Below are 26996 nucleotides of genomic sequence, written 5' to 3'. Positions count from 1 at the left end.
AGTCACTGTCCAAAAAAGAATAAAGTCCCAGAAGTCCCCTACTATAGACATGTAGTGTGTGTTTTCTGGTGTCCGAGTACCTGTCCCGCGTACACATATATTATGTATTTGCAGGGGGAGACCCCCCCACAACCCCAAACTTACCTTAAATGTGTGGTAAAGGCATAGATTGTAAAAATATATGCGTGGTAAAGGGACACCGTGGTAAAAACCTCATTGTAAAGGCCGTTTCCCCATGAGTGGTGCTCTGTGCTTTTAGGTGCTATTTTCACTACAAACTTCAGAATTGAATAACTCTGGTTCTACTAATGGGATTTTTGTCAGACTGGTATAATTTTATTAAAATGTACTACATTTGTCTAAATTGGTTTGGGGATTTTTCTTGTGTAGTGTTCTCACTTTATTACGGTTTGTGTTTTTGCGTAAATTCTTTACACATTCATCCTAAGTGAAGCCTGAGTGCTTTGTGACAAGCTACCATAAGGTGAAACCCAGGTTCGTTAATCCAGACAAGAATTGTGTTTTCTCGTCAGAGTGGGGTTTCCACCCCTCTCAACAAATAACCCCAATTTCCTACAAGCAGAAAGGTATGGACGTAGGGAAAGCTTTGACTGGGGCCTCAGAGAAGGGTCCATACACTGAAAAGGATTGATTTATTAAAATCATCAATGGGAATTCAAGGCACTGCAGATGTCAGTGAATGGAGCAGATATTTTTGTTGGAAGGAGAACAAGATCTTGGTAGTATCTGATGCTTCTACAGGGGTAAGGTTGTTGAATGGTGGTGAAGGTCTGCAGATGGGAGGAATGATAAAGTGAAGGTAGATTTACTATGTTTTTTTTCGAGTGTGGTGATTTTATTTGCAAAGAAAGACTTTCATTATGTTACTACAAAGATGTTTGGTGGAAGAGATGGCTGGTAGATTAGAAATGGGTGTAGCTTGTTCTCTATGCATTCTCAAATAAGTTCTCTGCTTCTTTGGGAACAAAGAAACTTGAATAGGAGCTTTTTTGTCTTTCATGCAGGCAGCTTTGATACTGCATGCAAGAGGTCTACAAAGTAGTCAGTCAGCTGAGGATTAATATTTGTCCAGTTTTCTCTCCAGGGCCCTAGACCTGCATTTGGAAGAGAGAGGGTTTTCATTAAAACATGGTTGTCTTTTTTCCATGTTTAAGGTTTTTCATGGAGAGAGCTGGGTAGGCACAAATGGTCTAGGTCGATAACATTAAGCATGACAAGGCACAGAGTCGGCTTTCATGAGAAGGATAAAGTTGTGGTTGACTGTATTTTGGTGATCTTGGTTACTTTCCATCATTATTATGTAGCTTCTGTATTTATTTATTTATGGTTGTGTAGGTGCATTTGGAGGTATCTAATGACACTGCATATATGAGGCCACAAACAATTGTGCAGGGTAGGTAAGTAGGGTACAGACTGAGCATGTAGGCCAAAATAATGAAACAAGACTGACTACATCTTGCTTAGATCACGTGAGACTATGCTACGGCACACACACAAGCTTTAAGGTTTAATAAACCACATGTGCCACTCGTGTTGAGGAACGCCTCTAATCTCAGCCCTTAATCACACAATTGACAAGTTTCAAATCACTTCCTGATCCCTTTGTGCATTGTATACAGTTACACTCCAGAAAAATTAAAGGTGGTTTATCCAAACGTAAACTACATCCAGAAGCCCATCTGCATCTCTCATTCATCTTATAAATTTGATGCCAGACATATAACTATATTTGTCCATTTACCTGGTTCCTTTTCAGTTTGGTCAGACCTTGACTGTAGATCCTGTTGATCTGAAGACTGCGTTTGTGACTGGGTTTCATCCGAAGAAGTTTGGCTGTCTGTTTCACACTGTACAATCTCCTCTTCAATCATGGTAGTAATACCCCTTACAAGGTCCAGCAAACAATGAAATGCCACTGACATAGCATATCCTTCAGGAATTGTGGGTGGTTCAACCTTGTCCAGCATTTCAAGACTGCAAGTTTAAAGCCAGTAGAAACTGTTACTATTTAAATATTCAACATAAATGAAAACAAAATAGACTGATGTTTACAAAATCCATTTGGGTTTCTAAATTGCACTTAATGAAAATAGCATTTGTATCGATCACTTGATAGAAACAGTTACCTGACAAACTCAGAATTTGGGCACAAGGTAGAAAACAGGTCACAACAACAACTATCAAACTAAAACTAAAAAACAATCACCCAAAATTTAAATATCATAGACCGATTAGCACCATTTCACAACTGTTTATTTTCTGCGTGTGACCTTAATGAGAGAAGTTTACAGTGGGAGAACAGCATTTTGCAAAGTACTTCTTGTGACAATCAGGACAGTATGTCTTTTTTGCATTTACCATTTGCTCAGGTTTACTTGAGAAAGTCTTTATCAAAGGGGACTTGACCAAGTAGTGTAGACTATAGCCTGAATGACACAGTAATTCAAAGTATAGTCACTAGGGCAATGTTTTGCATTTAACTGTATTTTGTCACCAACAGAACGTGAATTTCTTTTTGGAAAATATAGGATAATGCCATCCAGCATATAGGACACATACATCTCACTCTTTGCAGCTCTCTGCAAGGCATATAGTTGTTAAGCAGAGTGTTTTATTGGAAAGTCTGTATGATACTGAATGTGCTTTGTAAAGAAAGTTAGCCCCGAGTTATGACCGTGACAGTTTATTATGCTTACTGCATGGTGCATGCATGGATGGTCGGGCCATGTGTGAGCAGCGACAAATGAAGCACTTCACTTTATCTGAATAAAGATAGCATAGCTAAGTATATGCAAGGCAAAGTGTGATGGATATTCCCATGAACATTCGTCACTTCCTCAAACTGACAAAGAGTGGAAACCAGCACCTACACAGAGATTGTATTTGTAGCATAGAACTTCGAGTGGACTAAGAAATGGCTCCTGTATGAAAGACAAATGTACAGATGAGTTCTGGCTGTGATAACAGTTATTAGAGCTTCAAGACATTTGTAAACAAGGTGAAATGCTGGGATCCAACTCAGTAAGTAAGCTGCCATCCACCAGGTAATGTGCCACCTACCAGGTATGTACCATCTAGAAGTTTACTGTAGTAACAAAATACTGTGTTCCTGGAGAGCATCTCCTAAGTATGTTTTTGTGTCCAATTTGGAGCTCCAAGCCTCCGCTGCGCATGGACCTTTAACAGTGCTGAATCTAAACGTGAATCTTGGATTTGCAATATAATTTAAGCAAGAGTTGAGCAGACGGATATTGCAACAGAAGCATCTCCTGTTGTACTAAACAATAAGTGTGAGGATGGCTGCAGGCAAGTCCACATAGCAGCATGACAACATGGAGAAGACATCAGTGATGTCAGACTGCTGCCAGGGCAAGAAGATCACACTCATGGAAATCATGTCTTTTGTTATCGCGGTCGGAGGCAGATGGTATTTCTTAAGTATTTCCGGATGATATACAGAGTGTCCATTAAGCACCTATCCATTGTGGTCTCTCCCTCTGCCTGATTAGTGACCATCACATGCAAGGTGATGAGGAGAAAAGCAGTTGCAGAACAAGGTGGGGGAGCTGTGTTGTGACTGTCATGGAGAGAAATAACTTGATACCTGCTTCTCCAGCACCACCAAGCAAGCTGCAGGGGTGGAGCACAGGGACTCTAATCCTCACGATCTCTCCATCTGAATGTGGAACCTGAGAAGACTACAGGAGAACTGCTCAGTGGTTTAAAGGACAGACCATAGATGAGAGGCAATGAAGATATCTTAAGGGAAATACACACTATCGTATGTCTGTAGGGACCCAGATCCCATTGAACCAATCCAGATACAATATTACTGTTGTGGACTGGTAAATACTGTTCAAGCCAAATAACTAAAAGCAACACCTGGCACATTTTCGCTCCCAGAGAAGCATTACTTTGACCAGAAACAGGAGAGCACACTAGGTTAAGTTCAGACACCTGTACATTTGTAGTGCCATATAAATTATGCAAATCACAAGCTAGAATTTCTGGGTAGTTTCCAGATTTAGTTAGGGAGCTGCTGTATTTATGGAGTGCATTTACAACATTAACAACTCTCTAAATCTACTTACCACCAATGTCTATTTTTCTAGCAGAATGTGTAAGCATTGTATTAGCACAGTGCGGTTCACACTGAATTAGAAAAGTGACAAAGCCTTTTGCCATATTTTTTTAGCAAAGTTTTTAAGCCCACGATTAGCCAGCATATCTCTGCAGGCCTGAAAAATGACAAAGACCGTTCATCATTGCAGGTACAAAATAAAGTTATGGATTGGTAAAATGCCACTCAAGCCAACTTTGAATAAGTAAAAGCAGCACCTGATGTGTTTTGCTTTTATTACAGGTTGTGAGAAAAGCAAACAATTTTGTCAAAAATCTACTATAGAGGAACTCATTACTTTTTCTCTTTTTAATACTTTTTTGCCAATGTTGTTGAATGCCACATCGAAGTACTCATCATTTATGTAGAATAACAACATGTAATAAATAGATTGGAAATTGCTTACTTTTTATATAAAGTCTCAAATAATACAGCGCATACAAAATAAGAATGCAAATTTTTTAGTTTCATTAATGCGGTCAAATTTTATTTCGATAAATTACACATTTTCATTTGGATAAAAATATACAACTGATAATATATCTCATGGCTCCATTTAAAGTACAAGAATTTATACAATAGGGGAAGTGGTCAAGATGGCAACTGAGTTGTACGCTCCTTGAGCGAGATCCGCTCCGGCCCACCTTAAATCCTGCTAAATCCTTTCCACCACTGCTGTTGCCAAGCAGAATCTTGCTCCTCGGGGACATGTGCAGAACTTATGTGCCACAGACAGCCAGATCCTTCCACCTGTGACTAGTGTTGGGCCACGATGCTGAAGACTGCAACAAGGGTGTAGCCCGGAGACGAGTGAGGCCAGAAGGTGGTGGCTTGGCTATTCACCCTGAATCCGCCCTTATGTCCAGCGGAGTGCCCAGGGAGTGGTGATGGTCACTGGAAACATCGCGAAAGGAATGAACCTCAGGGGTGAAGGGGATGCCCCGCTCTTGGTACGCTGGCCGAGGCTTGCGGCCTTCTGAAAAGCCTGAGTCACTGGCAGCTAAGGATGTGCAGCCGCTGCTGCAGAGCGCCGCACAGAGAGCTGCCCTGCCCGTCGCCCTTGAGGGGCTGGAGATGAGTGGCAGAAAATGAGGGCCGAAGGAAATCACGGCGCTGCGGTTCGCTGGTAACCGCCGCTGGAAGGGACAGCGCAGTGAGGCATGTCCCTTGAGGACAGTTGGCGGAGGAGAGGCCACAGGGGCAGGCCCATGCGGCTTATGAAGTTAGATCCCAGGGCCCACGTGGCCGATGCAGGTGCGGGCGGTCGTCCCTTTCCTCCCTTGGCCTCCCACGCCGTGCTAAAACCTGAGGGGGCTTGGGCATTACTGACCACTGCTGGAGTGTTCCTGAATCCCAGAGGAGGAAGGGTGGCCGGTTTAGCTGGCAAGGTTGCAATGGGTGTGGACCCCCTGGGGTGCCTAGAGATCGAAACACTGCCTGTTTCATCCAGAGGTCATATGGAGAAGTGCAACTAGTGCCTTGCCAACTAAGAGCCAGAGGGGTGGTGAGCCTGCAGCGCTGCTGAGAGAAACTATCCCCCCAGCCCCTGATTTGCGGAGGCAGCCAGCTGGCGATGTGCCGTGGGGTGGAGGATGCTGTGCCGGCCCTGTCCTCCTTACCCAGATCCTCGCGACTATCTCCGGCATTGGCGGCCATGTGCGTGCTTGCTCTTGTGGTGAAGACGGCTTGGTAGATCAACTGTGGATCCACATGGGGTCGGTGTCTGGGCCTCTCTCTCTGCCCCCTCCCTTGCTGTCCTTGGGGCCCAGCCTAAACGCATGGTGGTTGACTGCGATTGCCAGTCCTGCAAAACGATCTGACTCACTGCTTCAGCCCCTACATGCTCTCACGAAAGCCCTATTGTGCTGACATACACCGTGTAGATTGCTTGTGTTGGGTGATGGCTAACGACAAGGAACCTAAACCCCCTTGTCAGGGGAGAATGGACCGTTACACAAAGGTGGTGATCCCCCCCCCTTCCATCGGAAGTCGCTCCCCAAACTATGCCTGATAATGATGCCGTTCTCCTGGAGGGGAGAGTAGGTGAAGTACTTTCAGAGGTCTCACTTCTGTTTCAAGATCTCTGAACTGGAAGAGACCGTCGCAGGTCTCAGCAAGGAGATAACGGAGCCCCGGGCCACTACTATGCATATGGTATGGACCACCCCTCTAAAAATGTGATAGCATGTTTCTTTAACTTTCGGGGTTGCGCCACTATCCTTACTGAACTGTGTAGATTGGGGAGGTGTACCACAAGAACTCCAAAATCCTCATATTCCCTGACTACACCAGAGAGGTCCAGAAGCAGTGGTGCATTTGGACGTAATGGACAGCTCGGAGAATCCGAACAAGACGTCCTAATAAAGAACCACTGTTTACAGGGAAAGTTGGCTCAGTTGGTGTTTACAGTGTTTGTGGGGCTGAGTTAGAGGGGAAGTGGTGGGCTACAGACCTCTCAGTCTCCCCTGTTGAGTAGTTCCAGTTAAGTTATGGGGCATCCACTCACAGAAGTCCTCATGGGGTGGGGGTGGGATGAGCCCCTGTATCAGGATTTAGGTTTTTTTTTGGTTCAGGGTCGGATTCAGACCTGTTAGCTGTTTAATGGTCTGGCTCAGGAACACATGTACCACATTACCTAGTTGTGAGAGCCATGGCTGCTACACCTTCCTTAAAACAGCATAAGCCTGCAGTAGAGCCTCATTACGCACTCCTACATTTGACACTAGAGCTTTCATGGTTCTTTCCTGAAACGTCGAAGGGAGACACATTTAAAAGGGATAGGTGCCTTGAAATATTAAGAGGCTGTAATAAGACGTGGTGCTCCTGCAGGACACCAATCTTCAGGGGACACAGCGCAGATTCCTGGGAAGGGGCACACACACTGCTCTGGCCTATTCAGGCTATTTCTCGGAGGCCTGGGGAGTGGCCATTCTAGTCAAAAAGAAACCTTCTTTCCAGGTGGTGAAAAGGTGGCTAGATCCTTCTGGCAGATATGTGGGGGTGCAGGGGATCTGAGGACAAACAGATGTTACTTTGCTTTGCGTAAACACACTGTACGGGCTACAGGCCCCCACAACAATGAAACTATCAAAAATTCTGTTGAAGGCAAATTGCTCTGCACACATTCTTGGAGGAGACATCACATTAGAGCTGGATCGGACCTGGACATAAAGGGCGCCCATCCTGGCTACCTCACTTTCACGCTTTGTCACTACCCCTGGCGTCTCAGACGTGTGGCCCCAGGGACACCCCACAGAGAGGCGATACTCATACTTTTCTGGGGCCCACAGAGCATTTTCGAGCTTGGATTATATCTTTGCACTGGCGGGAGAGGTGGGGGCCATACATCAGGCAGAATACTTGGCCCGAGGTCTCTCTGATCCCTCCCCCTTACTGGTGAAACTGGGTAGATGGGGCCAGGGGGGAGTCATGGGCTGGAAGATTAATGCATCGGACTTGCGAGACCAAAAGATGGCCAAAGGGCTATGAATGGACTCCGAGCTCTACTTACAAAAAACATGACGGCGCAGTTAAGTCTCCGGTGATACTGTGGGAAGCATACAAGATGGTCCATCGGGACAGCACCCAAAACCTGATTGTGCAAAAGAGGAGGGGGTGGGAGCCCTGAAGCAACTCGACCACAAACTTCTGGAACTCGAGGGAGACCTGGGTGAGGAGATAGAATCCACTAGGCTTAGACAGTTGGAACCTATTGAGAGCTGAATATCGTGATCTGGCATAAGAAGGGACGAGGAAACAAAAGCTGGCTATGCTAAATAGGTTGTATGATACTGGTGATGAAGCCAGAAAGCTCCTAGCATGGCTTGGCAGGAAGGAAGCAGAGGCCAGATGGGTGCCACAGGTTGTGGGGCTGGGGGAAGATTGTTTTGATATGGATGACTCCAATGCAAAAGCGTTGACCATTATTACGAGGAGTTCTATAAAGTTCATCCCCTTCACAATGCACAACACATTGCATGGAGTCTGTCTCAACTCCTGTGTTAGACACAGAGGCCCGCAATTATGTTGGTAGAGTTTCAGGCTGCCACGGCGAAGCTGAAGTCCAACAAGACGCCAGGTCCCAATGGGCTTCCTGCAGACTTTTTGCAATATATAGGGTTACTTGGGTCCCATATATTGAACATGTTCTTAGAGGATGGTCAGCAGGGTATTCTGCCACAGTGATGATACATAAGGATGGTAAGCCCAAAAAGCACCGTGACTCATATCGCCCGATCTCATTACTTAATATTGAAGTCAAAATCTTGGTGACAATATTGGCCACTAGACTTCTGCAGGTTATCAGCCTGCTGATCCATAGAGACCAGTCAGGCATCATAGCCGGCAGGTCCACCTGTTATAACTTATGGCGGGCACATAATTGGCTGAATGAAGTCTGCAACAGGCCGGAGGCCCAAGTCCTCCTCGAGCTGTATGCGGAGAAGGAGTTTGATGCGGTGCTTTGGGCCTTTTTAAAACAAACTTTGATGAAGTTTGGCTTCAGTCCCCAATATTGGAAGTGGGTGGGATTACTTTATCAGACACTGGTGGTGGTAGTGTGAGTAAGTGGAAAGATGTCCTCTGACGTCCCTATTTGCAAGGGTATGAGGCAGGGCTGTCCCTGCCCCCCCCCCCCCCCCCCCTATTCGCTCTTACAATAGAATCACTGGCTTGTGTGATACAAGACCACCCTAAGGTCTGCGGTTTCCAACTCGCAGGAGGGGTCGGTTCGAAGTGAGATTTTTGCTTTGCGGAGGACATCCTCCTATATATTACTGAGCCATCGACGACCCTCCATTTGATATTCTACCTGCTTGAGTATGGCAGCTACTCTGGTTATCAGATCAATTGGGGCAAGTCAGTACTACTGACACATTCTTGCTCCCCTGTCGCCTGACGCTAGCACAGGACGGCTTTATGTATTTAGGTATTTTTCCGAAGCTGGAGAGATCTCTGCTTCGAGCTGAAGGGGTGGGTGATCAAAAACTCTACGACAACTTCATCAACCATCCACCAGGTGCCACAGATGGCCCCAGCCCCCCAGAAACACCAACCAGTCCACCATCTCCAACTGGACACCGATTACGGGCGAAGACACCGCCTCGACCATGAAAAACATCCACTCTGGGGTCCCCACCGACCCCTGCCCCCTTTACATCTACCACAGAGCCAGCCCCGCCATCGCACCCGAACTACAACGCACCATCAACACCACCTTCAAAACAGGCACCTTCCCAGATGACTGGAAGAGCGCATTAGTCAGTCCCCTGCTAAAAAAGCCCACAGCTGACCCCACCAACCTCAAAAACTATCGACCCATCTCGCTCCTCCGCTTCGCAGCCAAAGTTGCAGAGAAAACAGTCAACAGGAAACTGACACGATTAATTGAAGAGAACGCCGTCCTCGACCCATCCCAATCCGGATTCCGAAGCAACCACAGCACAGAGACCGCCCTACTCACTGCCACAGAAGACATCCGCACCCTCCTGGACCAAGGCCACTCTGCAGCCCTCATCCTAGTCGACCGATCAGCGGCCTTCGACACCGTCTCCCACCGCACACTAGTCACCAGACTACACGACGCAGGCATACAAGGAACAGTCCTGGAATGGATCCGATCATTCTTCACCAGAACAAGCCAAGGGATCAGACTCCCACCCTTCCTCTACGACCCCACGCAAATAGCCTGCGGAGACCACAGTGTTCATCACTAAGCCCCACCCTCTTCAACATCTACATGGCCCCCCTCGCAGCCATTGTCCAACAACAAGGCCTCAACATTGTATCCTACGCCCATGACACCCAGCTCATCCTCTCCCTCACCAAAGACCCCACCACTGCCAAACTCAACTTCCAGAAAGGAATGCAAGACATCGCAGTCTGGATGACCAGCAGCCGCCTGAAGTTCAACACCGAAAAGACATAAGTCCTCATCCTCGGTACCACCCCTTCTGCATGGGACAGCACCTGGTGCCCGACCGCCCTCGGAAGCCCACCTACCCCTCAGACCACGCAAAGAACCTCGGCATCGTACTCGTCTCACCACTCCGGCACCTCCAGCTGCTTTAACACCCTCCGCATCCTCCGCAAGACCTTCAAGTGGATCCCCCCCTGTGTCAAGGAAGACAGTCACCCACGCACTCATCACCAGCAGACTGGACTATGGAAACGCACTCTACGCCAGCATCAACAAGTCCCTACTCCGCAAACTCCAGACAATAGAGAACACCGCCGCCAGACTCGTACTCGGCATCCCCCGACACGAACACATCACCCAACACCTACAATGTCTCTACTGGCTCCCCATGGAGAAAAGAGTCACTTTCAAAATGCTCATTCGCGCCTACACATTCATGCCTACACAACAACGGACCCAAATACCTTAACGACAGAATCAACTTCCACGTACCCAAAAGAAAACTCCGATCTTCCAACCTCGCACTGGCCGAAACCCCGCGCATCCACAGAGCCAGAGCAGGCGGAAGATCCTTCTTTTAAATTGCAGCCAAGGCCTGGAACGGATTACCGGCAGACATCAAACACCCTCCCTCCCTGAATACCTTCAAGAAGACCCTAAAGAGCTGGCTCTTCGGCAAACCCAATATGCAGACCACCCTCAGCGCCTTGAGACCCTCACGGGTGAGTAGCGTGCTTACAAATCTCTGATTGATTAATTGATTGATTAATTGTAGCAAGAGCATGCCAAGAAGACATGGAGTGGTGGATAGGGCTGTCCCTCACGCTCATGGGGCAGGCAGCCATGTTCAGAATGATCTCACTCTCAAAACTGCTATATGTCCCTCAGAGGTCTTTGACAGACTGGAAGGTAACATGCAAACCTTCCTGTGGGATGGAAAACACCACAGAATTGCCCTGAAAATGCTGCAGCATAATCCCTATAATGGGAGTTTGGCTCTCCGGGACTTGGAGGCCTATTAATTTCAATGACCGGTTGTTTGCCCCATGGGATCATTCCACCTTTAGGCTTCAAAGGGTGCAGTGGAAAAAACCGTCCTGCTTAAATTATTTGAAGCGGTGAGCGTAGCTCGCAGAGCTGTACTATGCAGAACTCCACGGAGTCACATAAAAACTCTGAAAGACTCAGAAAAATTCCGCCACCTCATGAAGTTAAGTGGAGAATGTCGCCTGATCACAGTAGCTGCCGCTTTGAGGTGGGAAATTAATATGCAGTCATTTTTTTTACTAGGTATAATCAAAGTGCAGACCCTGTGCCTCCGTGCTGGGGAAAAGTGTGCCAACGATAAAAAATAATGGCAATGGGGAATGTGAGGGGCGGGTCTCTCACTACCAAAAACATCTGGAGATTTTCTGGGGTGTGGAATCGGAACTTGTGTACTACGCAGGAACTCACCTACTGCCGAAGTGCAGATCCAGTCTTCCGTCCACTGATGGGCTCCCAACTCTGGCTGCCCCAAAGAGGTCGTACGCAGTACAAGGCAGCTGGAGAGCGAACGCGAGCGGAGTCAGTGACCAGACTTCGGCCGAGTCGAGCCTCCCGGGCTGTGTGTGTTCCAAGGCTGTAACCTCACTCAGAATAATTCAGATTGGGTGAGAGGAGCCAGAGAAAGTCCCTCTGTAAGGCAGCACTGAGTACGGCTGGAGACACAGCGAGCGGGGTCGAGGATGCCTCAAGGATGGACGGTACACAACCGCGTGCATGAAAGGAATTACGGTACAAATGTACAATTGTATGTGTTTTTGTGAAACACATTGTAGTAATTGTTTTTCTCTAGGCGTGATGGCACACAGCACAGAGCGCCACAGCGGGTAAACTCTGCTACGCAGTATAGGCAGAGTTTTTGCTTAACTCCGCAGTCCAAGCGGAGCCCGGAGTAGAAAAAACTCTTGTGAACTCCATCCACAGAGTGGAGTTTACTGCACAGGCTTAACTATTTGTACGGGGTGAAGGGACACAGCGTCTTCTCCCTGCAGCTCAAGTGGCCATAGCGGCCTGGGTGGGAGCAGTGAAATGCATGGGCTGGCACTGCATACCCTCGAGGGGAAACACCCTTATGGGAGGGGACTGGGCTTGCAGAGATATGGAAACTTTGGGGCTTTAAGGCCTGGAATGTCCTCTGGATCTCAAAGGTAGGCGATCTGCTAGATGCTGAGGTCTTAATGCAATTTGCATCACTACAATCCGAGTACGGGATGAACGCTAATAAATTTTTTAAATAGGCACAGATACAGCATGCTTGGTAGGCAGAGGGGCTACCCGGGGAGGGCATATCAGAATTAGCCCCGTTAGAAGGGCAGCTGCTAACCAGAGAGGTGGAAAAGGGTACGGGTCTCCCTAACTTATAAAACCCTCAATAACAATATGACCGACACTCTACATAGGCTGCGAGCGAAATGGGTGGAAGATGTAGGAGCCCTGGAAGATATAGACTGGAAGGCGGACCTGATGTATCCACGAGAGGTAGCAATAAAATCGAGATTACACCTAGTGAAATTTAAAGGCATAGAGAGCATGCCATGGGGGAAAGACAAGACCGACAATATTTGGGGTGTCATACCAGAGAAAGCTCCTTTTTTCACACTATATGGAGCTGCCCATTGATCCAAGCCTATTGGGTGGTGGTTTTTGAGGTGCTTAGTAAAGTTCTCACAGAATCAATCCCAAATTCATCCTCCTGGGAATCCCTAATGATGCCGACTTGCCAAGGACTAAAATGTTTTTCTGTGGGCTAGGACTAGTAGTGGCCAACAGAGATAGAGCCCAGTACTGGGGGTGGGTGAAAGTCGACCTCAAGAGTGGAAAAGGGGCATGGATATGTATATGGTGACAACAAAGTCACATACACCAGCAGCAGCTGCCTTCAAAAGTTTCTAAGGTATGGGGAGGATGAATGCCATATTACTACCTGGAGATACTGGGGGAAAGAGGGAGTCAGAGCCAAAGTGGGTCATAAGGCGGTTGTCGATCTGGGATGGGGTGTAATGTGGTCATTGATTCTATGCTTTCCTGTTCTTCTGCAACTGTATTGGCTGACAGATGTCTGGAAAGTGAAGGAAGGTGGTGGTCGGGCGGTTATTTAGTTGTATTAGGTCACTGTTCACAAAGTTCTTTTTGTTGCATTGGGGCTGTATGCCAGATATCCTGTATAATGCCCTTTTTCTCAATGATGCGCCAAATGGAAAATGCAATAAAAATATATTTCTTTCAAATAATTTATACAAGGTTAAAGTTATTTTCTAGTGCCAATGATTTTGAAATAGAGTTATCAAGTTTTTTAAGTATGCTGAGAAAATAGAGTTGCCAATCCTTAGATGTCGAAGTGATTAATTGTAGGTAAAGTAACATCCCTTCAATGAAACTATAACAATCCTTAAATGTACACAATAAACAAACTACTATTTTCAGCAACTACATTCCCGGTAACATTTTCTATGGACGTGTGTGTTAAAAATAAATTATATAGAACACATTTTGAAGTCCTTATTCAGATTTTGAATGTTCCCCTCTTGTGTGATTACTTGATGGTAAAGGGAAGTTCACAAACTGAAGTTGACAATCTTTCCAAGGGACTTTCTGACTTCTCTCTTATTTAGCATTTTCAAGGCTGGGTGGCTTTTGTGAAAGGATCCAATTGTAAAAGGTCTCATAGAACAATTACTTGATTTTTCACCAAGTAATGTATCATATTCTGCTTATCATTACTTATTGCATTCTTCAATGAATCATAGTTCATATTAAATTTGAAATCATGTTTACACTGTAATTAGTATTCATTATTGTTATATATATAACAGTGACTTCCACATGTCAAATTTGTTGTCATGATCCGCTGTTAATATTAGCAAGAAACGTAAAATTACATGTTAAATACTGTTACTCCAGTTGGAGGAGTTACTAAACAGGAAATTGCAGAGCAAGTAACAATATGAATAAAAGCAGGTAACACCTTAGAAAGGAAACGTTTGCAGGTGGCACCTTGGCTGCTTGTGTACAATATTAGGTTTTTAACACACGCTTAATTTTTCATCATGCTATACACCATGGATAATTTGTCATGAATTTCTTAATATTGCCCATTTATGTGGAATGATGTTTTGGTTATAAAGTACTAAAATCTTCTTCTGCTAAAATGTATTCCACTGCATCTTGTTCCACTTAGCAACATCTTTGTTTTGTTGCATAACATATTTACCTAATGGAGCAGGTATTCATCATGTTAGATGCCCACTACCTTCAGAAGCATTTTTTAATTAACTCAGCTACTAATTGTTCTTGTTGTATTTCAGCATTTAACATCTTTAAAAATGTTAGCAAAATAGAGGAGGCGTGGCTAAGCAGGAGATGATGGCGGACGCGCCCTGTTAGAGCTACGCCGCTCGACACCTTGCATCCGAAAAAATGCATCCCTTGGGCCGTTAAGGAGCTCCGCCATGACTGGGGGCAGTCAGTGGGTCCAATGATCGCCGGGGACCGAGGCGGCAGCAAGCTGGCGAAACTGCAGAGGTGCGGCCTGCTATGAAGGTGAGAGGGACGCGGCTGCAGTAACTACGCGACATCGTGCCCCAAACAGGCCTGTGGCACATGTCGCGGCCGCGCCGCACAGACACCAGCACCGGGGGCTGCCTTTGCTCACCCCAGGCGATCGTGCACCATTCCCCACATTGCAGATGGAGATGGATCCAGGGGAGATTCCTGCGGCCTGCGCTCGTGCCGGCGGGAGGACTGTGCACCAGAAGGTCTCACCATAAAGGTAAAGACGGTGCAACATTTAATATTCTCCTGGCACTACGTACGCACAACCGGCCACAGGAAACTGTGCAGGCACTGTAAATAAGGCACAGCACAGGTGAGGAGCGTTCCATTTGGGCCTGGGGAGCACACCAAAAAAAAAGATACAAACACAGAAGGGTGAAACAGTCAGGAACGTGGGCCCTGTGCACAGACAAGAAGGCGCACAACCGGGACCTAGGCGTACTTACAAGCTCTGTGCCACACAAGGGAAGGCATTGCGGGGAGGAAGAGCGGAAAAGTGAAATTCTCAAGACACCGCATTCCCAGGGCGTCCTCGCCATAAAACGCAATCGCGGACTCAATGCTAGCCCGGGCTCCTGAAGCGTGGAAAGCACGAACAGACGCATCTGAAGGGGTTGCGCAGCACCAGCCTTTACAGGAAACGCTTTCCGCCTGCCTCACAGACACCACAGGTCGCACAGAGGCCGACTGTGGTCAGGTACCGAAGGCCCAACGGGACAGTCCTCCTCCACCCACATTCACATAGACAAAATGTCCGGAGAGACCCCGCAGACCAGGTGTCCACTTAAATAGACGCTGTGCTAGCTGCAGTGGAGAAATTGAGCACCACGTGGAGCAGACGTGAACCTCACTTGAAAATAAAATTGATAAAGTAGCTCTTGACCTAAATCTTCTTCATGCGGATCATCGTAAGCTCACTGACAGAACAACGACCTTGGAATCAACTTTGTCGGAAATCTCCCCACAGGTGCAGGCCTCTGATAAAAGCCTTAAGGATCTTGAAGCCCATGTAAACTTCCTTGAAAGCCGAGTTGAAGATTCAGAAGGCCGGTCCAGGCATAATAACGTACGCGTCGTAGGCCTGCCACAAGGTGAGGAAGGGAGAGACGCAACAGCATACACTGAAAACTTGATCCGCAGTCTGTTGCCTGAAGGGGCGCTATCGCAGCACTTTGTTATTGAGCGGGCACATAGAGTGCCAAACAGACCCCACCCCCCCTTCCGCTTCAAGCAAACCCGAGTTCCTTCTTGTTCTGTGTACTGAACTACAGGGACAGGGACACAATTCTGCAAGAAACTAGGCCTGGGCGTAGCTTGCTTAGTTTCGATACCCGGAACTCCGCGAAGTTACAAAAAAAAAAAAACTCTGCGAAGTTCCACGAGTAGCGGAGTGCACTGCGAACTGCAGTTTGTGCTGGTATTCCTGCCGCTTGGGTAGAAATTCTACCCGAGCGGCAGCTCGCGATTGCGAACTTACCGTTCGCGATCTTTAGCAGGGAAAAACTCAGCTGCACATCACCAAGTGGAGTTTTCTGCACTCCACAAACTCTGCGAACAGAGCGAAGTTCACCGCCCAGGCCTACAAGAAACCAGAACACTAAATAGAATACAAGCGGCAAACAGTACAGTCATGTTTTCCCCAACTTCACTGCAGCAGTACAAAGGCAAAGATACTTCTTCATGGAGGTGAAGCGCTGACTTCGACAGCAAGACATCAATTATTCCTTGGTGTTCCCTGCCCGCCTAGAATAGTTGCCAGGGGACAATCTCAGTTTTTATACTCATTTGCAGCATGGGAATGGTTAGACTCTCTGGAGTTGGCAGAGGGCACAATGCCTACTGGAAGGGTGGGTGAACAGCATCTGAATGCAGACACGAAGAGGCGCAGAGGAGGGAAAGAAGCAAAAAGCAAACATTATCTTAAAGTCTCGGCCCCAACCTAGAGCAAATAAGACTAGACTAACAAAACGCACTGCAGGCAGCCTCAGAAATAAGATGTGCATTAGGCAACGCATCATCTGAAACAAGCATACCGGAGCAGGAGAGCGAGACGGACTCAACGGATGAAACTCTGAACTCGCAAGGATCCGATGCGGTACCAGTGATTACTCCTCAAACTGCAGATGGCATAACATAACACAAAATATGCAAAAAAGGATATGCAAGTATTAGGGAACTTTAGTTTGGTTGTTGCATATTATGGTGGCTAACTCCTTTGATGTTTGTATGGGGCCTTCTTCCCCCACCCCCACTTTTCCCAGGATAGGCTTCAGGTACTTGGCTTCACTGTTTCTCTAGAGACTGCTGTTCTGTGGCGTAGTGAGAGTTGCCAAGCCAGCTGAGACGTCCTAAGTAATACTCTGTAAGGCCCTGGCATATGCCTTCCTCACCGTACGAAGGGGAGGCGACACAACTTAATCTAAATTTATTCTCACATTTCTTGATCTACACTGCGTGAGTGGCCCTAACACCTCCTTGACATAAGTAATATGTCTATTTATTTAGATGTTTGGGCAATTGCCAGTTACACTCTCCCCCTACTGGTATTATATGGTTTGTTATATTATTTAGTTGGTTTAGTTATCCGTCAGGCACTAGGTCAACACAATTATCAAATCTGCCCAGAAGCACCTCTGCCCCCAGGTCCCTCTACATGTGGCCCTATCACCCCTGGGCCTCAAGAGGGATGCAAACTTTATTTTCATCTGCATCATGACGCCAGCTAAGATATGTATATGGTATGTATAGGGAATACATACCCCCTCTCGTAGGTATTTGAATTATTCATATCTTAAACGACACCGCGTCCAAATAGCCCTTCTGCAGGAAACATATTTAACGGGGCCTGAGTCGGAATATTTGCAAGGGAGGTGGAGGGGACAACTGCAGGCTACGGGCTACTCAGCATTTGCCAGAGGCACATTAGTTTGGGTTAGACCAGGCACGCCATTTAAAATAGAAGAATCACTGAACGGTTTTGTAACTTTCTTTCCTCACTGATGTAGTGGATGAATATAAATTTCCTGAAACTCAACACCGAAAAAACCGAGATCTTAGAATTTGGTCAGAAATCTTCAATTTGGATCCAACAATGGTGGTCCACTGAAGCCGGAACCTGCCCGGTTACAGTGTCTAAGGTTAGAAATCTCACCTTTTTGATCGACAAAGATCTAACATTTGTCCCCCAAATAAACCAAGTGACCTCAGCCTGCTTTTTTATGTTGAAGGTATTACGTAAGATTCTTTCATTCATTCCATTTTCTTTGATGAAAACGGTGGTAGGAGCCTTAGTTCTATCAAGAATAGACTATTGTAATGCCCTCTATTTAGGCGCTGGAGTCAAACAGCTCACTAAGCTTCAGTCACTGCAAAATGCAGCAGCGCGAACACTGCTTGGTTTGGCCATCATTCCACTTCTGTCAGTATAAAACAACTTCACTAGCTTCCAGTGAGACGGCGGGTGGAGTTTAAAGCTCTTTGCCTAGTGCATAAAGCCCTCTATGGAGGAGGGGCGCTAGACTTACAATCTTTATTTCCCCGTTACGTCCCACTGCGTTGCCTTAGATCCACTGACACTGTATTAGTACTTCTTCGAAAGATAAAAAGAGTAAGATGGGGAGAAAATCATTTTTCATATCAAGCTGCCAAATTATGGAACTCCCTCCCCGTTCAATTGCGACTCCAGTCTTGCCGCACTCTTTTTAGGAAAAGTATAAAAACCTGGCTCTTCATGCAAATTTAATCTTTAAGGTTGTCCCGGTTTCACACTACCCAGCGCCAAGACGCCTCGGCAATAGTGCGCTCTATAAATATCCTCAGTCAGTCAGACTGATCGATACAGACTGATGATACGTCATAGTATAGGGCAGGCTGAATGGCAGGCCAATCGTAATAGCATCAATCTACGCACCCAACACTGAACAATCGCCATTTCTGGACTCCTTATCGAGTAAACTATCGGCCTGGCAGGACATCCCAATGCTCCAGAGGGGGTGGGGGCGGGGGGGACTACCTTTGCGTATTAGATAGATCTCTGGATCGCTCCTTGCCCCCACTGTTGTGGCCATGAGAGCACTGAAAAGTCGGACCACACAATGGCATTTGGTAGACGCATGGCGGCACAGAAATCCCACTGATAGGGTATATTCTTATTATTCAGGAGCGCATGATTTACATGTACAACTTGACCAAATGCTAGTCATAGATGGCCTACTGCCAAACATAGTAGACCCGCAGTATTTCAGGAGAACTCACTCCGATCACAATCCACACACAATATGAATAGAGTGGGATGCAAACACAGCACCAATCCGGAGATGGCATATGCAGCCAGAATTGTTAGAAGGCGGGCCATTTAGAGACTCATTAGGGGAAGCGGTGGCGCTTTACTTTGAAGAAAACAGACACTGCATCATCGGCATTAGTAGAATGGAAAGCCTTTAAAACGGTCAAGCGGGGACACTGCCTGGGCACACAGGCTGGCATGCATAGGACGCTAGAGGCAAGTCTTACCAAGCTAGAAATCAGATTAGTAAACATTGAAAAGCGCGCAGCAGACTATCCCAGCTCTGGAAAGAAGCTGAGCGAGAGCAAGGTAGAGCATGTCCAGTTATTGAAGAGGCTCCGCTGCCTTAATTATGCTGCACACTCAGCGCGTACACACAATACTGGAGAGAAAACTGGCAGACTCCTCGCGTGGCTGATCAGGCATGACGACGCTAGATCCCCCGTCACATCCATCCGCATACTGCGAGGCATCACTCTGTATTCACAGCAGGACATTCATCAGGAATTTACTTGACATTACACCACTTTATATGAGTCCACAGTCAGTGACAGCAGAGGCAATACATCAATACATAGCAGACATCACCCTTCCTCAGATATCCCCGGATCAAAAATTAGAGCTTGAATATCCGATACGCACGGAAGAAATCCAAGCAAGCATACGCGCCCTAGCCACCGGGAAAACCCCGGGCCAAGACGGCTTGCTGTCAGAATTTTATAAAGCGTACGGGGAGTCGCTGACACCCCAACTCAACAGAGTATTCGACACCGCATTAACAGACTCCATACTCTCGGACACACAGAGTGAGGCTTTGTTAGTCTCCCTTCCCAAGCCAGGCAAACATCCAGAGTTGTTAGGATCATACAGACCGCTGGGCCTACTTAATACTGATTACCAAAATATTAGCATCTATTATTGCCGGCAGACTGGCGCTGCTGGTGAAAAAGTTAGTTCATCCTGACCAGAATGGTTTTGTCCCCACCCGGAACACATCATTGAATATACGCAGATTCTTCAGGGTCCAACACTATGATTTGATTTGATTTATTTGTTTATATAGCGCATTGAATCACCCTCGGGAGGGTATCTCAGCGCTCTGGAGTTGCAGTGAAGCGTTGATCGGGGTTTCAGGCTAGAAACAGGGCATTTTTCAGAGTTTTCCTGAACTTCCAGTGGTCAGGACATTGTCTTAAGGCGAGCGGGATTTGATTCCAGATGCGAGGAGCCTGGTAAGAGAAGCATTTTCCTCCTATTCTTACTTTTTTAAATCTTGGGGACCTTTAGGAGCGATTTGGAGCTGGAGCGCAGAGTTCGGTGTGGAGTGTAGTGGTGGAGTCTCTACGCCAGGTAGGAGGGGCCATTTACACAAATCGCTTTGTGAGTAAGGCAGCATATCTTGAATTTCCCGCGTTGTCGTATGGGCAGCCAATGTAGTTGATGAAGGAGAGGGAGAGAGGCTGATCTGTAGGTCGCATTTAGGATCAGGCGAGCGGCGGTGTTCTGTATCACCTGCAAGCGGTCTAGTGAGGACTCATTGGCTGCGATCAGAAGGGCACTGCAGTACTCTAGCTTACTCAGTACTAGGGTTTGGGTCAGGGTCTTTCTAGTGGAGTCGGGGAGATAGGGAAAAGCTTTCCTTAGAAGGCCCAGGATGTGGAAGCATGAGCTCACTGTGTGTGAGACGTGTTTTTTCATAGAGAGGGACTGTTCAAGGAACACCCCGAGGTTCTTGACTGTAGTCGTCGGGGTGGGGGGGGGGGGGGGGGCCAAGTTCTGGAGGCCACCACTGAGGGGTCCACAGGAGAGGGGCATCTCCGAAGAGCAAAACTTCCGTCTTTCCAGCATTCAGCTGGAGGAAGTTGCTTTCCATCCAGTGAGATATGGCCAGCATGCCGGAGAAAAATGTAGATTGAGCTGTCTGAAAGGTTTTGTTAAAGGAGAATGTGAGTTGTGTTTCATCCGCATAGGATATTGGGATGAATCCATAGTGTCTTAGTAAGGTGGCCAGGGGAGCTATGGTGAGGTCTTGAGGTTCGGACCGGAAAGGCCCGAGGTTGATAGTCTGGGAGCGATTGGAGAGGAAGCTGGTCATCCATTTCAGGGCCATCCCCCCGATTCCTGCCTCCCTAATTCTCGTGAGCAAAGTCTGGTGATCAACCGTATCGAACGCTGCCGATGCAGTTGACAGATGGCCTAACTCGGGTTGTATGGTACTGGACCTAGAAAAGGCCTTTGATTCCATTGAGTGGCCCTACTTGTTTGAAATACTGCGAGGGTATGGATTTGGGGACACTTTTCTCCAAATGATTAGACTTCTATATACGCAGCCTACCATTAGAGTGCATACAGGTCGCATAATATCAAATAACATCTCAATCAATAGAGGTACTAGACAAGGACGCCCCTTATCACCACTACTTTTCTCACTAGCAATGAAACCGCTAGCGACCCGCTTGCATGATGGGTGAGCGGACTGGGGTATCTGGCTGGGGAACGGCCTACATGCGGTCTCGTCTATGCGGATGACCTCTTGCTACACCTCAGGGATTTAAGCAACATACCAAGCGCCATAGCAAAAATGCTAGTGCAATTCGAGAAGATGTCAGGTCTTAAGGTAAATTGGGCCAAGTCATGTTTATACCCCTTTAAGGGCGAGCCTCTAAACCCCAATTTATTAACAGATAATTCTATTCTCAGCTGGCAACCAGCTACTTTCAGAAATCTAGGCATTTTAGTCTAGCGAGATTGCCATCTCTGCTATCAGGTCAGAAATCAAATTTTGGAAAACATTGCCATTAAATGTGATGGGCAGAATTGCCCTAACCAAAATGGTGGTTTTGCCTAAACTGTTCTATTATTCTTCGTATTTATGTACCCACTAAAATATTCCGAGAGCTGGAGCAACCGATCTGCGGCCTCATCTGGAATACAGGCCGCCACAGAATAGCATTAGGAAAATTATATGCACCATCCCACAGGGGAGGACTAGCAGTCCCCAACATGGAATTATATTATTTAGCCGCTCAACTGCAATGGGTGACGAAGTGGCTAGCCGGTCATAACCTAGCTGACACGGCCTCATCGCACGCACCATGGTCTAAATCCCAGATTTATCATCTGTTTCATCCAATAGCCCACCCCCCCAATCCATCACCATCCTGCCTGGCCTTTGCCTACCGCTGCTACAAACACAGTCTCTATCTCACCAGGAACACAATTAAATATGTCCCAGTGCTACCATTCCTGGGGATGCCAAGAAGCAAAATGGGCACTCCTAATAACGCATTCACACATTGGCATGCCGCCGAGATACACACGCTAGGTGATCTTTACACTGACGGTGTCCTGATTCCCTTTGATAGGCTGTCAGACGAAAACGGTTTGCCAATAGGTCAGTTCCTGTTATATAACTCGATCATACGGTCACTTGCAACGACCTGGGGAGACATTAAGATTGAATCAGAGATGCATCCCCTGATCCAGTATTTACACGTAATGGGTCACAGATAGTGCATTGGTTAAACAAGGCACTACTAACCAACACTATTCAGCCCATGACAGCATTGTGCACCAGGTGGGAAGATGACAGGGGAAATTCACGGACGGATAACGAATGGGGCATGATCCTGGCCAATCCCACGCAAATACCAAGAAATGCCAAATTTAGGCTCATAAAAATGTAGATTTTGCATAGAGGGTATTTGTCTCTGGACAAGTTGAATAAGTACTTTCGACTGACAGATTCAGCATGCCCTCGCTGCTCACAAATAGAAGCAAACTTCTTACACAAGATGTGGTCCCGCCGCTCCTTGCAAATATATTGTCAGGAAGTAACGGCGGCATTAGCGACTTACACTGATAGGCCCCAATTACAGACATGGAAGGAATGTCTTCTAGGCTTTTTTTCCTGATCCAAGAGGCACAGGGTCCCGTCTAAATGTAAATCCAGTATTTGTAAAGCGCACAGCTACCCGTAGGCATCCCGGCGTTGGGGCCATCGGGAAGATTAAGCGAGCTATTGCCCAGAGTCACATGGTGCTGGGCTGACCTGCCACCGGTGCCGGGGATCGAACCGTGATTCCCAGCGTCCGGCGTCAGTCGCCCTGGCCACTGCGCCACACCTCTTCCCTTCTAGGTCTAATGTAGTGCAATAACGCTGTAAAAATCTTCTTTAGGTAGTGACTGGAAGAAACTGAGCAGAGCTCAGTGGATACTCCCTAGCACAACATGTGTTAGAAAATCTGCAGCACTGCAGCTTCTCTCACAAAGGTTCTAAAGGGTGGTATGATCTGGTTGGTAAACTTTTACGTTTGGTCCTTTCTTATTAAGGACAGTGATATATTACTAAAACGGCACTGGGGACTCCCATCTTGGCAACGGCGAATAAGTCAAGCATGTGAATATATGAAAGTTCCATTAATGGAGTAAACCCAACTTCTGCAGACACTTAGTTAGGGGGTATTCAGCCACTTTATCAGGGGGTTGAATTTGTGCCTTGATCTTTTGGGCCCAGTAATAAGACTTTTTTGTCATTTTGTGCTTTTCTGACTGAAATTAGGGTGGGCGGAACTTGCAGAATTTGACTTTGTGGAGTTACATAAAAACCCAGCAAGATTCTGAGGAGTTCTGCCAACGGGCTGAAATAGGCACGCTGCGTTGTGGTATAGAGAAAAACCAGCACAAACTCTACAACGGGGCGTGCCAGAGGGTGAAGCTACTCCTGTTGATTTTGCTGCTGCTCAAGTATATTTCTTACTCGAGTGGCCGCCTCCTGACAGCAAACATTTGAGACTGTCTGTGCTAGAAAAATCTCACCGAATGTCCTTCTAGCAACTGGGAATGGCGGTATGGGATTGCACACCTCACTAGCACTGGCCAACTTACCATTTCGGAACTACATGCGAGAAAAAGGACTGCATAACTTGGCCGGAACTCTGCATTACAAGAGTAATGTGGGGTCACCATAATTCCCCCTGCGGAACTGAATATTTGCCCCCCCCCCTTAGACTGAAGCCCAATGTGTGGTTGCAATGTGCATAATTTCAATTTTTTTTTTTTTAACCACTTTTTGGATGGTTTGTAAACTGTGGTCAGGGTTGCCGGAGCCAAGGGTTCACCAGAGGCCACCGATCTTGTTAGATATGTTTGAATTTTGTGGACCCTGCTGTAAGGCCGGCTGACGCAGCGACAAAACCTTTTTCAAAACATTTTTGGGACAGTATATGTGAGTTTGGCCCCACTCCATGGGGTCAATTGGGCCCACGTCTCCCATTTGAAACATTTTTTGTTGACGTAGACTCAGAGTCTCACATTGAGTAACAGAAGCTGCAAACATTTTTGTTGCAGGGAGTCCATCAGACTGCAAAGGTCCTCAGACACTGTTGATGAAGTGGATAGTTTAGAGGATGACTGGAGAAAACGACGATCTTCCACTGTAATGGTTTAGTTTTCAAATGTTGGTCTGCAGACACCCGTTAAAGTACTAGATAGGTTATCTCAATGAGTTAACCATTTTATGCCACATTTCATGCAGATTTGTCAAACGGTGTTAAGTTATTAGCAAGCCAACACAGCTTTTCAACTGAATCCTAACCATAACTAACCCCAACAGGTGCACTCATAATTAGGAATAGAAACTATTATTGTTGAAACCGCATGTCCTTTGGAAAAGAGTTACTTGCTTGCATATACAATTGGCACCCTATGATGAGTTTGCAAGAAACATTAAAACAGAAAATCATACGTGCATGTAGGTTTGAGCCTGTAAATGTTTGTGCAGATTGAAAAGGATATTACACATGGGCCACGAGAAATTGAGTTTCCTGCTGAAACTTTGATAAACTTACCCAAAATAACAGCAGAAATCTGAATGAAGACAGAAGACGAAAATTATTCACTGTCAATTATATTGCAGTCTTTCTTGTCAATATAATAGATGTATGGACAGCTTTAACAGGGAGTGGTCCTTCAACCTCTGTTGTACATACATATATTGTCTGATCCATGCAAGGTTTGAGTGGACATCCAGTATCTGCAGCCTTTTCACCACCATGACATAAGATATGCAATGTCAAAGGTGATGTACCAAGTGAAATCAGGTGTGATGTGCCGAGTGTTGTCATTGATGAGGTCATGCATGATGGCAGCATGTGCAGTGCATGGGGCATTACGGTTGACTAGATAGTCATAACTGAAACTTCTCTGTGGACTTTAGATAGTAAAGCGTAATCTTAACATCCCTTCTAATAAAAAGTATTAAGGGAAATTTTATGTTTTAATAACTTACATTAGTCAGTCATCTAAGAAGAACAGCATGCTGTTAACCTAAACATTTTTGATAGACAATTGTGGAAAGCAAATACATCAAATACACAGGAATAGTTTGAAACTAATTTCACCATACATGCAACTTTGCAGATACCACTTACTATGTTGCTTTAGCACTGCCTTGAATTGTCACTGTCAGGATAGGTATCCATGTTCCCCGATATTCAAATGCAGGAAGCACTGTCACACCCGTACTAACTCCCACTACTCCAGGGTTGGCTTGTGTTGATAAAGCATTTGTGTTATTTCCACCTAGATAATACAGAACCAAGATTACACTGAGATTCTATTGCTAGCATACCCAGGTGTGCAACTATTTTGTACATTAGCACATACACAACTGTGTTTTTATTGTAGGAAAGTAACAGCGCTATCCTAATAACCATTCATTTAACTTCACATGAGAAGCAAGGATTAGCATCTACTGTAACCTACACAACAAGTAACTAGCACATAAAGGCGTATTTCATGTAATATAACTGGCAAGCCAGGCATGACCTGAGCAAATATGTAGTAACACATATTCTGCTTGAGCCCCGTGTTGGAGGTACAATCCACAGTGAGTCTGATCAGCGAAAAGGGCCCTCAGACAGTCAGAAAGGCCCTGCAGAACAAAAAGAAGCGATCCAGAGGCTGCCCTGGAGAGTGCATCAGGCAATAATTTGTGAACTACCTGTGCAATGAATCAATTCCAGATGGGGGACAGGGCTCCCTGATGGCCCAAGAGAGCAGTGCTTAAGTCTTAAACCCACGACAATAGGGCGTGAGAGGAAAAGGCTTTTTTCCCTGCTGCGAACAGCGAGAGAGGAATTAAAGAGGTGACACAGGTTGTCGAAGCCCGAATACTTGGGTAGGTGGTACAAAGGACAGGGGAATGAAAGCACAAGGGTGCAAAGAACTACAAAAGATTAGGTCCGTCTCTTTCTCCCTTATGAGACTTGCATCCTATCCCAGAATACACAGGGGCTCAGATGAGAGAAGACATATTGGTGCAGCAAGCAAGGAAAGGTCCTCCAGCACGAAGACTAATACATTAAGAGAGGACAGGGGCTCATCCCATATAGAGAAAAGCCCTGGAGATGAGAGGTGATCCAGCAGCACCCAAAAGCAACAGGAGAATGTCAAGTGGAGAAGAAGGGAAAAAAAGCACTATAAACATACAAACCAGGGTCCAAAAGTAAGCAACAACAGAGACACCAAAACCTGGGCAAAAGCCCAAGGACGACAGTAAAATCGAGGGGAGGGGCAGATAAAGAAACACAAAAAACAATACAAAAGTGGAGACTACAGTACACTTTCATCACTAACCTCCCACCAAAAACTAATACAGGTACAAGTGAGGTTGTCGGCTCAGGAAACTCCACCGACACCAGTTGCAGCATGACTCCTATATTAGAAAGACTGAGACCACATACTCTGAAAGGCATGGGAAAGGGGAAGCACAGTGATCAAAAACAACAAGGTAATTATTCTTCCCAGAATATACAGCAGCAGTGCAATAATAGAGAGCCTCCTTCATCAAAGAGTAGGTTCTGAGGAATAGGACTTCACTTTTCCCAGCAAAGTTAAAATATGGTCAACAATAAAACCTACTTCTTAACCAGTTCTACAGAAGTATGGGACTAGGCAGAAGCATTTGCAGATGCGAAAGACAAAAATTACAATCTAGATTGAAAACAAGATTGGAAGAGGACCATGAGGAAAGCAAACAACTAGCCAGTTGCTGT

General features: G+C 46.3%; 1 protein-coding gene across 2 annotated transcripts in view; it reads right to left on the bottom strand.

Annotated features, from left to right (window-relative positions):
• Window positions 1-26996, bottom strand: part of MON2 (MON2 regulator of endosome-to-Golgi trafficking) — a 1036128-nt gene that overhangs the window by 605274 nt on the left and 403858 nt on the right. For both annotated transcript variants that reach the window (XM_085653355.1, XM_085653354.1), the window contains exons 11-12: window positions 25371-25521; window positions 1763-1995 (exon numbers count right to left, since the gene is read on the bottom strand). In XM_085653355.1, coding sequence (XP_085509481.1) covers window positions 1763-1995; window positions 25371-25521 — 384 coding nt within the window. The remainder of the gene's footprint in view (window positions 1-1762; window positions 1996-25370; window positions 25522-26996) is intronic.

This window comes from Triturus cristatus, chromosome 4_1 (genome assembly GCF_964204655.1).
Source record: "Triturus cristatus chromosome 4_1, aTriCri1.1, whole genome shotgun sequence".
In the NCBI taxonomy this organism is placed as follows: domain Eukaryota; kingdom Metazoa; phylum Chordata; class Amphibia; order Caudata; family Salamandridae; genus Triturus; species Triturus cristatus.
The sequence above is the reverse complement of the archived record's forward strand: the minus strand, read 5'-3'. Positions and strand labels throughout refer to the sequence as shown.